Source organism: Primulina eburnea, chromosome 2, assembly GCF_022965805.1.
Source record: "Primulina eburnea isolate SZY01 chromosome 2, ASM2296580v1, whole genome shotgun sequence".
Lineage (NCBI taxonomy): Eukaryota > Viridiplantae > Streptophyta > Magnoliopsida > Lamiales > Gesneriaceae > Primulina > Primulina eburnea.
The window spans coordinates 5211645-5225496 of NC_133102.1; the positions used below are offsets into that span (position 1 = coordinate 5211645).

General features: G+C 36.9%; 2 protein-coding genes across 2 annotated transcripts; both read left to right on the forward strand.

The window, feature by feature from the left end:
- The first annotated feature begins 1656 nt into the window (after positions 1-1656).
- Positions 1657-2854, forward strand: LOC140822574 (ethylene-responsive transcription factor 3-like). Its single transcript, XM_073183355.1, has one exon. It carries the CDS (start codon positions 1912-1914, stop codon positions 2593-2595), a length of 684 nt encoding a protein of 227 aa, XP_073039456.1. The 5' UTR covers positions 1657-1911; the 3' UTR covers positions 2596-2854.
- Positions 2855-6233: 3379 nt separating this feature from the next.
- On the forward strand, positions 6234-13164 carry LOC140822583 (65-kDa microtubule-associated protein 1-like). The gene is made up of 10 exons (XM_073183365.1): positions 6234-6393; positions 6993-7074; positions 7189-7395; positions 7592-7840; positions 7927-8142; positions 8603-8758; positions 8847-9155; positions 9764-9851; positions 12435-12583; positions 12676-13164. Exons 2-10 carry the CDS (start codon positions 7003-7005, stop codon positions 12949-12951), a joined length of 1722 nt encoding a protein of 573 aa, XP_073039466.1. The 5' UTR covers positions 6234-6393; positions 6993-7002; the 3' UTR covers positions 12952-13164.
- The last annotated feature ends 688 nt before the right edge of the window (positions 13165-13852 follow it).

A 13852-nucleotide genomic window follows, 5' to 3' on the forward strand; every position in this document is an offset into this window, starting at 1 on the left:
AAAAACAACCACGTGAATGGGCGCCGGAGGGGGTCCCCGGCGTGGCCACTCCGATGCTTAAGTCAGCAGGGTACTCAAACAAGAAACCAATGTAGCCAAGTGATGGCTGTGATATTGGTGTGCAATAAATGAGTGTGTTAAATGTTCATTAATATCTGAATGAAGGAATAAATGCAAAACCTGGTATTTATAGTGGAGGAAATAATAATGACCTCGTTTTTTGGGACGTGCGCATTAAATATACTAGGGCGGCTGATTATACCCTATTGTTCTGACATGTCAAATCATGTATTGGTCATATCCCATCTGTCCAGTCACTCATTAATGTTAATAGGTCGGCCGCGTGTATTTCAACATCATTAAATGCCTCCCTCGCTTCGAGATGTCAGAAGAGAAGTCATACCAGAACTCTGGTGCTATGTCCTGAATCAACCACTCGAGAGATGGGCTGTCCTGACCCGGGCATCGCTCATGGGCCTGACCCATGACCCTAGCATTCCCGGGATCAACTGCCCGGGACATATTGGGGTATCATCAAACAATAAAAGGTCTTTAGGCTATTCCCAAACTCTCTCAAGTGCTGCTCTCGATTTCACCCTCCTTTTGCAAGAAAAATTTGGCTTAATTTTTTAGTCGAATTTTTCGTGTTATATCTCTACGCAAAAGTTCTTCTAAATTTCTAGTGCAATTTGGAAGAGAAACAAATCTTCTAGTCGTGGACCTGATTCGGAGATCGAAGAACGTTCGTAGAGATTTACAACAAGAACTACGTCCGCTAATACCGGAGTAGTTGGAGTCAAGTGATTTATTCACCAAAGGTATAATTTTCTAAACATCCTATGAATGTTTTTTGTTAAAATCATACGAGCGTCCAAACACATCTTGAATGTCAAGATCTAAAATTTTTAAAACTTCCGCTGCGTTTGGACACGTAGAAAACCGAGATCCAACAACATGGACCTAAGCCCATCCATGGTCATCCTCATACTAGAGACCATGAGTAGCCTTGAAGCTATGCCCTCGAATACGGTTCTATCCACGCAAGTGCGCGTACATGTATATTTGCCAATACACAAGCCCAAACCGCATAAAATAACGTGAATAAGCAAGTATATTTAATCAATTTACTTGCTACAAAAATTGGGACGAGGGTAACATACAAATATAGTTAATAATTTATTAACATATATAAGTTAAATGGCTTTTGCTGGAAACCAAGATTTTTATTTTTATTACAACACATGTGGGGAGGAGAGATCGAACTTGGAGATGAAAGCTAGCTAATCTGACGAGGTAACAAGCCCAATCTCGTTGGGAACCAAGATTTTGAGACCTTTTTTTTATGAGAAAATAGTAGAATACATTCAAAAAAATATTAGTATATTATGAAAATTTCCTTAAGTGTTATTTTTCACCAAAAAATAAGTCAAAACTTTGTGTTAAACGGTCTTACGGATCGTATTTTGTGAGACGTATCTCTTATTTGGACAATCTATGAAAAAAGTATTACTTGTTAGCTAAAAGTATAATTTTTTATTGTGAATATTGGTAAGATTGACTCTTCTCACATATAAATATTTGATATACGCTAAAAAAATAATGGCGTCAAAAGATACCAAAATGAAAATGAAAACGAAAACGAAAACGTAGCTATCTAAGTGCGTGGATGAAATAAAAAGTTGGGAAATCCATCGATGCGAGTGCCAATGTAGACTTCTACGAGATGCAGCAATGGTGGGAAATTAAATTAAAATCAAATATAAAAATAATTCCTTTCCCCTTTCACACACGGTGGAGCGCGCGAATAAATTAGCTGATTATTATTGCAATCAGATCTCTCTTGTTTCTTTATGAGCTCTGTTTGATCTGTAGAAATCGATCATTTTTGTGGGTTTCCTTTCGTTTTGAGCCATGCCGAGAGGGAGGGTTGCTGCGAGGCAGGCGGCGGCGGATGGTGGACAAGCTAACGGATCTGGAGGATCTAAGGAGATCAGATTCCGTGGTGTTAGAAAGAGGCCTTGGGGAAGGTTTGCGGCGGAGATCAGGGACCCTTGGAAGAAGACCCGCGTGTGGCTTGGAACCTTTGATTCTGCAGAGGATGCCGCGCGGGCTTACGACGCCGCCGCGCTTTCTCTCCGCGGGGCGAAGGCGAGGACGAACTTCGGCCTGCCAGATAACGGCAATGGTTACCCTGATTTCAATCCTCAAAACCCTATTCTAGCTCGAATCGATGCGAACCCTAACGTTCCTTTCTCGAATTCGCGGTTCTACCCTCGGGAGCACCAGATAATTGCGCAGCAGAGGCCCACCTCCAGCGGGATGAGCAGCACCGTGGAGTCGTTCAGTGGGCCCCGCCAGCTGCCCCCGCCGCCGCCTCGGTTTGTACAGCGGAGAAGGAATCCTTCATTGCCGCCGATGGCTCCAGATGATTGTCATAGCGATTGTGATTCCTCGTCCTCGGTTGTTGATGACGCCGGATGTGACATAGTTTCCTCTTGTAAAAAGCCCCTGCCTTTCGACCTTAACATGCCGCCGCCCGTGGATGCCTCCGCAGCAGACCTCGACGAGGTCTATTGCACAGCTCTCCGGCTCTGAGCTATACCCGGCAACGAAGATCTTGTCTTGTGGAAGAAACCCATTGGGTTTAAATTAAATTACCGAATTTTCTTTTATTTTTTTCCTTTTTTTACTTGGGAAAAAACGAAAAAAGAAAGAGAAAATATGAGAGAAGAATGCTTGTAGAAAAGTGGTGAAGATCAAGATGTTACATTCTTTAGGTTTCGTCTTCTATGAGTATCTGTTGTTTGAAGTGAATTACATGTTTTAATCCTATAAACTTCAATTTTATGATCCATATGCATAGAAGATAGTACGGTGTGTTTTCATTGTTGTTCAATGATATTGTCAATTTTTTATGCTGTCTTATATATGGATAAAAATCCTTTGTATTTGAAGTTCAATTTTGTGAGCATATGACTCCGTGAAGAATCGAGTTTGATCTGTTCTCGTGCGGGCCTTGTGTCGTTTTTTTATATATTGGTGTAACAAGACTAGTTACCTATTTGTGAGGTAAAACTCCAGTCTATGCGGACACACATATCTGTCTAATCTGGTTTCATGTTGGATGTAATCGGGGTTCTAGAGTTTGCGTAATCATCTACATGTATGTGTCATATGCTCTGACTTTGCGATGGTGAGTTGAAATTTAGGTTATACAACCTTGCAAGCTCATTATCATTGTTCAAATCATCAATCTGCATTATTCATCTTGTTGTCTAGAACCTTATACGTTCCTTGAGACTATCTCAATCCAGTTTCAAGCGCAAGGATTGACGGCGATGAGTTGCATTTTTTTCCTTGCTTTTTATGCATCACACTTATGTTCTGATCACATCTTTTATTAGAATTGCAACGCCTTTTACGTTGTGTTTGTATCTATGTTAGCAAAGTATAACAAAAGAGGTTCCAACAGAATTGGTGCATCTATGTTCACTTGGTTTTTGTATCACTTTAACCGGCTGCTTTTTTTTTTTTTTGGGTCAATTATTATTCATCAATATGCTGTGACAACCTTATATTTGTTCATTAGATCTAGTGAACTACATGTGTGTATTAGGTGTCGCCTGAGATTAAATCGATCGATATAGTGACATTTTTGTAAATGATCGGCTATTGACGTCTTGCCATTGGTTTCTCATTTGTCGATAGTGGATCGGAAATCTAAATCAATGCATTTACCTTAAGTTCCCTTATGTTTACTTTTTCTTTCTTTCAAGGCATCAAATGGACTGTGAATCCATTTAATCAATGTGTTGGTTGCCGGAATGTCGGTTGTGAGGATGACAATTCCTTTAAGAAGAGAGAAGAAGATAGCTTACACTTTTTAAGTTTTGTGGCATGCTTAACTATTCATGGCGTTCTCTGATTCTTTCTAGTATTCGTGGGTACCACAGCACTCCCAAAACTACGCCAGTTGAGGGGGGGTTGGGTTGTGCAGAATGCTTGTTGCTGCAAGGCATATTGTACTTCACTTTAGTGTTTTCTATTTGTCAACAGCTTGCTCTTGATCTATGCTCCAAACAGCAAACCAAGACTTCCAAGATCTCACCTTGGCACGCGAAAACGATCGAGCTCATTTGTAAAGAACGATAGTCTCGTTAACTATCAGCTCTGTTTCCAGGTTTGTGGATCTTGTTTCTTCATGCAAGTTTGATACTTAAATCGGTTTAGCCGTTTCTCAACTGGTACAAATTGGCTTTGTTCTTATGCGTATACAATCGTTCTGGATCCATTTTTTCCGACAACTCGTTCCAATTTCGGTTTGTTATATAACCAAAAAAATAATCTTTGTTACGTCCTTACATGTTTCCAATCGATGAAAATTTTTATTTATTGTTTCCGACAATCCAATTTTTTTTTTATCACAAGCCTTACAAGAGTTCATTAACCTCGAGAAATGTTTTTCTGGTATTTGACGAATTTTTCAAATTTGAAGAAGTATCTATTCAAAAACATATGCTATATTTGACGTGGTCAGAGTTTGTTGCAAATGAGTTTCATTTCATATCTCGTCTTAAATTTGAGATTTTGGTGTCAACGAATTATAAGTTATTGATGGCCGATTACGATATTTTAATCAAATCTAATACGACAAGTCCATGTCTCTAAGTATGATATAGTATAATTAATACAAGGGTAATCCTAAAAAAATTTCAAAGTTCGAATTCTATTAATTTATTTACTGATTCAATAAGTGAGACAATTAAAAGATTTAATTTTGCAAATTGTATATGACTTTTATTATGTATTAAAGCTACACAATTGAATGACGATTCAGGGTTCTGAGAATTTGAATTATTTGCATTTCATTGGATCTTCGTATATTATAATTATAAAATATATAATTTAATTATCAAAGTGATACTACGGAGAACTCCGGCCTTGTAAAACTCGAGTGGCAAAGCAAACTCGTTCGTCAATAAAATCGAGCCAACTGTAAAATCTATTTGAGGGAAAAAAAGGTTAAAATTCGTCGAATGTCAAGATCAAATCAAGGAACGTCCAACAATTAGAGTAAGAGAGTGAGCGATTGTTTAAAAGTTTATGATTTCATATTCATATTAATTTTTTTTCCAATGAATGAGTAGTAGAAAGTTACTTAATGATTTAACTAACTTAGGGGTGTCAATTCAGGTGGTCGGGTCGGGTCGAACAATAGTATTATTCAAATATTGCTCAACCCGATCTTGAACCAACTCGAAAACTCTCAACCCGAACCTGAACCTAAATCAACCCGATCAACTCGTGTAACTTGATTTCGATTTTTTTTAATTTTTAAAAGAAAATTAAATAAAATTCAAAAAAAATTAATTTAAACACATAATAACAAGACAAAAACTTGTGTGAGACGGTCTTACGGGTCGTATTTGGGAGACGGATCTATTATTTGGGTCACCCATGAAAAAGTATTACTTTTTATGCTAAGAGTATTACTTTTTATTGTGAATATGGATAAGGTTGACCCGTCTCACAGATTATGATTCGTGAGACGGTCTCACGTGAGACACGCTCTAATAACAAATATATCTCCCATATATATGATTTAAATTTGAAGTCTAATTGTAAAAAGATAAAATATATTTACTAAATCAAATAAATAATTATTTAAAAAATAAAAAATATTCAAAATAAATACTAAATTATGAAAATTTATGATATAAAATATACAATAAATATTTTTCAGTAATACAATATATAAAAATGTAGCAATATTTATTAATTATTTTTTTAAAAAAAATTTAAATTTTCTAGTCAATCCGGGTTGACCCGAACCCAACACTACCCAACCCGATCGTGTTTTTCAGGTCAGCTATCGGGTCCAACCCGATCTGACCCGAATTCGAAAACCATAAACCTGATTTTTCCGGGTTGAATTATATCGAATTGGTAGGTCGTGTCTAATTTTGACATCTCTAAACTAGCTAGTGTAAGTTATAAACACGGTTTGAATATTTATTACTATAAAAAAAAAAGCTGTTACAGATTTCATTGTCATAAAAAAATCATTAATACTTGTAAGTCTTAATAATTAATAATAATAATTTGGAAATATATATGTATAAATATATATGTATGTATATAATGTTGAAATTTGCATAAATAATAGGTAATAATAATTTTGATTGAAAATAATAATAATAGAGCATATAGCTGGCTGGATGATAGGAGGACAAGGACATATGATTCTTGCCCCCGCGCTTCACTTTATATCTTGTTACCTCGGTCATCTGGTGTCAGTCTTCAACTCATTCCTTCCACTGGGACAAAAATAAAGTAAGCATACTCAGATCTCACTCGAAATCCGCATAAAGCCGACCCTTGTAGTACAATCCGGTAAGCATTGGTCTTCCTCGTTGTTTTTCCTTGAGTTTTAGCGGAGAAGTTGAGTAATGACGTGTGCTATTCAGGGTGCGATTTACTTTGATTTGAAAATCTCTTTTATTTCGTCAGAAATGGTTTATTATGGAGATCTGTGTGTTTTGAAGTTTCCCGTGACTTATTATTTTTTGTGGTGGAATGTAGATTGCGGTGTTTCTGAATTTATGCTTTTTTTTTTTGTCAACGTGGGGTTTTTGTGGTGTTGCTTGATCGAGAGTGGGTTTTTGTTTTAGTGTTTTTTTTGCTGAAATGTCGTTCCAAGTTGGATTGAATTGTGTTTAAGGCATTAATTTGGTTTCCTTCTATTTGTAGCTTTATCTCGATGAAGTAAAGATCAAATCACGTTTCTTGAGTTTTATGTTAAGTTGTGGGTTGAGTTGGAGCTTGAGTTTCTCTGGATTTCATTTCAGTGCGAGAATTATTTTTGTTCATATCGGGCGTGAGGCATTTCTTTTTATTATGGCTGTATTGTTCTTGTGTGTGTGCGATGAATCTTTTATGCAAAACAATGAGACTGATGATGCAGTATAATTCTTTATAATGTTTTCTTTTAGCCATAGTATAATGGCAGCAGTCGAAGCTGAAAATTACCTGCATGGACAAATTACTTGTGGATCTTTACTACAACAGTTGCAGGTAATGTATCTTCAAATTCTTGATAATGCAGTGTTAGTACTCTGTTTTCAGCAGTTTCTTACATCACTGAAATTGTCACCATGCTTACGGATACAGTACGTGTTTTTAATGTAGCAAATATGGGATGAAGTTGGTGAAGGCGATGAGGAACGAGACCAAATTCTCCTTCAGATAGATCAAGAGTGTTTGGATGTATACAAGAAAAAGGTAGATCAAGCCGTGAAATCTAGGGCACAACTTCTGCATTCGTTGGCAAATGCAAGAGTTGAACTCACTAACCTCCTATCAGCACTTGGAGAGGAAACTACTTACATTGGAATAGTAAGTATTTGCCGTTCAATTTTCGTGCATTCTAGAAGTGATAATTATGCAAAAACAGCTTGAATTCTTCATCGAAGCAGCATATAGGTATTGTGTACAGGCATCTTATCAGTTATTATTATAAAGGTTTTTAAATTTATTTCCTTCAAAGACATCAGTTATTATAATAATGCTTTTTATTTTTATTTTTTTGCAGCCTGAGAAGACATCAGGAAATATAAAAGAACAGCTTGCAGCTATACACCCTGCACTGGAAAAACTATTGAAACAGAAGGATGAGAGAAGAAAAGAGTTTGCTGATGTTCATTCTCAGATACAAAAGATATGTGCAGAAATTGATGGATCTGGTGACCAGGCGGAGAGTCCAGCAGTTGAAGAATCTGATCTTTCTGTGAAGAAACTAAATGAATTTCAAGTTCAGCTTCAAGATCTTCAGAAAGAAAAGGTGAAGTTATGAATTTTGGCAGATTATTTGTTAAGTATTTTTTTTGATTTAGCAATTCAAAGATTTCTTTTTGTTTAATCTTGCAGAGCGAGAGGTTACACAAGGTTCTTGAATTCGTGAGCACTATACATGATCTCTGTGTTGTCCTTGGCATGGACTTCCTTAGCACCGTCACTGAAGTTCACCCAAGCCTAAACGATGCTACAGGTGTGCAGTCAAAGAGCATAAGCAATGACACATTATCTAGGTTGGCCAAGACTGTCTTAGCACTGAAGGAAGATAAGAAGCAGAGATTAAAGAAGGTAATCAATCACAAGAGCTCCCAGCTGATTGCTGCGAGATAAATCCATACAAATGCTGGCTTTTCCAACACTGTTAGTTATATCTAATTGTGTTCAATTTCGCAAAGAATGGCACTGACTTGGAGGAGTTTTGAGGATTGCACTTACTGAGACCTGAAGAACTTGGAATTTTTCCAGGTTTTGTGTATAATATAACTAAAATAAAGTAAAATTAAATGAATAAAACATCATACAGAGTACATTATGATGCACACTAGAATGCAAACATCGGTAAGTTAAATCATATTTTCAATTTTCGCATACATTTTACTCTCTGAGTTGCATGCTTCTACTTCAAAAGGTGTTGCTCTATTGTGATATTTTGTTCCAGAGCAAAGAGCTAAACAATTTTTATTATAAGAATAATCTATATGCTACGTTATTTAACTCTGCCTGTCTTTTCACTTGCCCATCATTACAGCTTCAAGAATTAGCATCTCAACTAGTTGATCTTTGGAATTTGATGGACACAAACCAAGAAGAACGTGGCCTATTTGATCATGTTACTTACAATATTTCAGCATCAGTGGATGAAGTTACTATTCCTGGTGCTCTTGCTGTGGACCTCATTGATCAGGTACCTCGAGTATCCTGTGAAAAATTAATCTACATCATCTGGAAAAACTATTTTGTAATTTACTGATGTGGCTTTTATACTTTTAAAGGCTGAAGTGGAAGTTGAGAGGCTTGATCAGCTGAAAGCTAGCAGAATGAAGGAAATCGCATTCAAGAGGCAGGCCGAACTTGAGGATATCTTTTCTGGTGCTCATATAGAAATTGATGCTGAGGCTGCCCGTGATAAAATATTGGCACTCATTGAAGGTAACATCGAACCTGTCGAGTTATTGGCTGAGATGGATAATCAGATTGTTATAGCAAAAGAAGAAGCTCTGAGCAGAAAGGATATACTGGAAAAGGTTGAGAAATGGATGTCTTCTTGTGAAGAAGAAAGCTGGCTCGAAGATTACTATCGGGTAACTAGATTTATGTCTTTCCATCAAGAACTCGTGATGCTTGCGGCAATGTTTCACTAAGGTGTCTCTCAGGATCATTACATTGAGACAACACACACGTTACATATTTTGCAAATTTCCAATCACAAGTTTTCCTAATTCATTTTTCCAGATTATAAATTTTCTGAGCAACTTGTTTCTCCTCTTTTGCCAATTTTCAATCTCAATTTCTTTTTCTTTTTAATTTATTTGTGACTTTGAAGTGCTTCTATTTTCATGGTTGCACTTCGATTAATGGAAATCCATGATTTCAAATCCCTTGGACTTGTTTGGGTGCACATAATTAAAGTGAATTTAAGTTAAGCTACTTCAATAGTAGTTGTGGTGGATTTCAAATATATGTTGGGTGTGAATGTGTGATTTGAAATTCATTCTTCAAATCCTTCCCCAAATCAAATCCTTTTTTCCAAATCAGATTCATCAATCCAACTGCAACCTAGTTGAATTCTGTTTATTCAATTAATTGAATTCTGCATGCTGTGAAAATTCTGATAGAGATATTACCTCTTGTTTACTTGTGATTACAAGGGGACTAGTGTTCTAATGAACCACTGATATTGGTGAAACAGGATGAAAACAGATATAATTCCAGCAGAGGTTCACACTTAAATCTGAAAAGGGCTGAAAAGGCACGGATCTTGGTCAATAAAATTCCAGGTATATGCCTGAGTATGCACATGTGACTGGTGCATCATTTAACATTGTGATCCTTATTTTTAAAATTGATTCTCCATGAGGTTTCTGTCTATATTTATTTCTAGTAAAACGAGAATATAAAACCAGGTTACTGACTGTGGAGCGTGTCGAAATTATAGATTTCAGTAATATTGAACTTAAAATATCAATCCTGATGTCTAAGAAATAGAAACAAGTACCCCAGTCAGATAAAACATTTTACGATGTGGCATGGAGCAATAAAAACCTATCCCCACGGGCATATAAAAATACCTCGAGTGCCTTTATTCCATTGTTTGGCATGAGATTTTATTTCGCTATGTTGATCTTTCCCAGGAAGTTTTCAACTCTCTGTTTCAGATTGTTTAGAATTTGTAATTTAGTTGTGCAAAAAATAAATTTGTGAAGAATTATAACCATCTCATGGAATGTGGCGCACATACGCTACAAGCCACTTAATTCAAGAGATGAGACGTTATATAGGGCAGGGAATCTGGATTTCCTATTTAGATCAAGCAGGAAAAAGTGGGAGGAAACAACTATGTCAATGATACACATATTCCCAACTTCTCAATAGATCTAAAGCTGAGACGTTCTTAAAGTCATGATGATTGCCAATCCACAACGCAATATTAAGCTTAATTATGAGAGTGGTGTAATCTTAAGAGAATAAAAATCGTATATTTTATTGATCACCAACACTAAGCATTTATAGTACATTTGAGAATAGATAGAAACTAAAAACTAGCACAAAACTAGGAACAACCTCAACAACTAACAACCTCCTAACAATCATGGAGGAAATCAAGGAAACTAAAGATAATAAAATGATAAGATAGGGAGAGAAGATAAGGTAAGGAAACACAAGCAAAAAATCTAATAAGCTGCCTATCCTAACACTCCCCCTCAAGTTGGAGCATAAATGTCTATCATGCCCAACTTGCTTATACAATTTTCAAACATTGGTTTAAATAATCCCTTGGTGAAGATATCAGCAGCTTGCTCGGTTGATAGGACATATGGAGTACAAAACAGCCCATTATCTAACTTTTGTTTTATGAAGTGTCGATCCACTTCAATGTGTTTAGTCCGATCGTGCTGAACTGGATTATGAGCTATGCTAATTGCTGCCTTATTGTCACAATACAGTCTAATTGGAAGAGTAGTCTCAATTCTCAGGTCCTTTAACACTCTTTGAACCCAAATAGCCTCACATATCCCATTAGCCATAGCTCTAAACTCGGCCTCGGCACTGCTACGCGCTACAACATTCTGTTTCTTACTTCTCCATGTGACAAGGTTCCCCCACAGGAAAGTACAGTAGCCCGAAGTTGATTTTCTGTCAGAAATGGACCCAGCCCAATCAGCATCTGTATAGACTTCCAACTTCTTGCTCTCATTCTTCTTGAAACATAAGCCCTTTCCTGGACACCCCTTTAGGTACCTTAGGATTCTGTTAACGGCTTCAAGATGGTCTCTAGAGGGAGCGTGCATAAATTGACTCACTAGGCTCACAGCGAATGCTATGTCTGGTCGAGTGTGAGATAGGTAAATCAATTTACCTACGAGTCTCTGATACTGATGCACATCTGTGGCATTCTGAGTTGTGGTCTCCCCGAGTTTTTTATTTGCATCTATTGGAGTCTCAGCAGGTTTACAGTCACTCATGCCTGTCTCTTTTAGCAAATCCATTATGTATTTGCGCTGAGAAACAGCCAGCCCCTTGCTTGACCGAGCAAACTCCATAGCTAGAAAATACCGAAGCCCACCTAGATCTTTGATCTCGAATTCCCTTGATAGTTTTTCCTTCAACGAGCTCATCTCCTCAACATCATCACCTGTGAGAATAATGTCATCCACATAGACAATCAAAACCGAGACTTTTGATCCCGAGAACTTTGTGAACATAGTATGATCGGATTGCCCCTGCACATAACCTTGTTTCAACACAAATTGGGTAAATCTTCCAAACCAGGCTCTTGGAGACTGCTTGAGACCGTATAGGGCCTTCTTCAACCTACAAACTTTCTTACCACATGTATCTTCAAATCCGGGAGGAGGATCCATGAATACTTCTTCCTCTAACACTCCATTTAGGAAGGCGTTTTTCACGTCGAGCTGTTGAAGAGGCCAGTCCAAGTTTACCGCAATGGACAGCAGCACTTGGACAGTGTTCATCATCGCAACAGGCGCAAAGGTCTCTGAATAATCGATGCCGTATGTTTGAGTGAAGCCCTTGGCCACAAGGCGTGCCTTGTATCTTTCAAGTATCCCCTCTGCATTAAATTTCGGTGTAAACACCCATTTACACCCAACAGTAGACTTCCCCACAGGTAGCTTCTCAAGAACCCAAGTCTGATTTTTCTCAAGGGCACCACTAGTCCACTATGTAATCCTTCTTATCATATTATTAATAAAATATGTTTCTTATAAAAAAAAAATTTGTAAGTAAACTGGATGTCATTTTGTAGAAAGCGGTTATATTTTTTGCTTTATTCATTTTGAAATAACTTCCAGAAAAGTTTTAATACTATTCAGTAGTGACTTGTTTTGGTACTTGTCCAGCTCTCGTTGACAGCTTAGTTGCTAAAACTCGTGCATGGGAACAAGATCGCGGCATAACCTTTAATTACGATGGTGTTCCTCTCCTTGCGATGCTAGATGAGTATGTGTTGCTCAGACATGACAGAGAAGAGGAGAAGAAGAGGTTGAGGGTGAGTCCGTCTTCCATCCTTAGTACAATAATCCTTACACATGCCATTTTTTGAACAGTTTGAACTATCAGTGTTTATTCACATTCATACAGGATCAGAAAAAGTTCGGCAAACAACCTAACACGGAACAAGAAACTGTATTGGGTTCAACACCAACCCCAGCTCGACAGCTTACTACGAAGAAAGTTGTTGCTCCCCGAGTCAATGGTGCAACTGGCAGAAGGCTTTCTCTCAACACAAACCAAAATGGGTCACAATCTGTGAATAGAGATGGGAAGAGAGACACCAGGCCAATCGCACCTGTGAACTATGTCGCCATATCAAAAGAGGATGTTCCTGGAACCGAACACATACCCAGCACACCATAAGTGCCGAGGACGCAACATCCCATTAATCTGGGACACCAAACACCTTCCTAGCACTTGGAAAGTGTTCGAAACTCAAAGAATTGTTCATCCATGTATCTGTTGTGCAATACCTTGTTGTTCACTTGCTAGAGTAATGAAAAGTAGAGGATTCTTGTTGAATGAAGACTTTTGAGTGATGTGTCAAAGGTAGAGATCGGAAAAGATGTTACCCTTTTCATTGGAAATGTGTCTTTATCATCTTTTACAAATTTATTTTAAAAATATATATGTATTTTTTATATATTTATTTTCTTTGTATATGCATTTAAATTCGTTTAAATTATTTTAATATAATAAACATACCAATTTAACGTACTATTTGTTTTTTAAAAAAATTCTAATTTGATTTTCTAGGCTCATAAAAGGTAATAGATTTTTGGGATAATCCATAATTATATCTCAATATTTGCTCTTATTCTCAATTCTGTCTTTCAAATTTTGCGTGTACAAATTATATCACTTGAAGTTTTAGATCGTATATCGAATTCTTCCAACAATTAGTTCAACGTTAACAGTTGATGACTAAAAAAGTGAGTTTAATTTATGAGTGAAATTAGTAATTATGGATGTTGGTCATTAATTTGGGAGAAAATAATGAAGTTACGTGATCCTCATGTGCGATAACCAAACTTTAACATTGAGCTTCCTTGCAAAAACTCGTGTGAGATGATCTCACATGTCGTATTTTGTGAGACATATTTCTTATTTGAGTCATCAATGAAAAAATATTATTTTTTTATGCTAAGAGTATTATTTTTTATTGTGAATATCTGTAAGATTGACCTGTCTCACAGATAAAGTTCGTGAGACCGTTTCACAAAAGACCACTCTTTTAACAATCCATTTTGAATCATGATCTTTA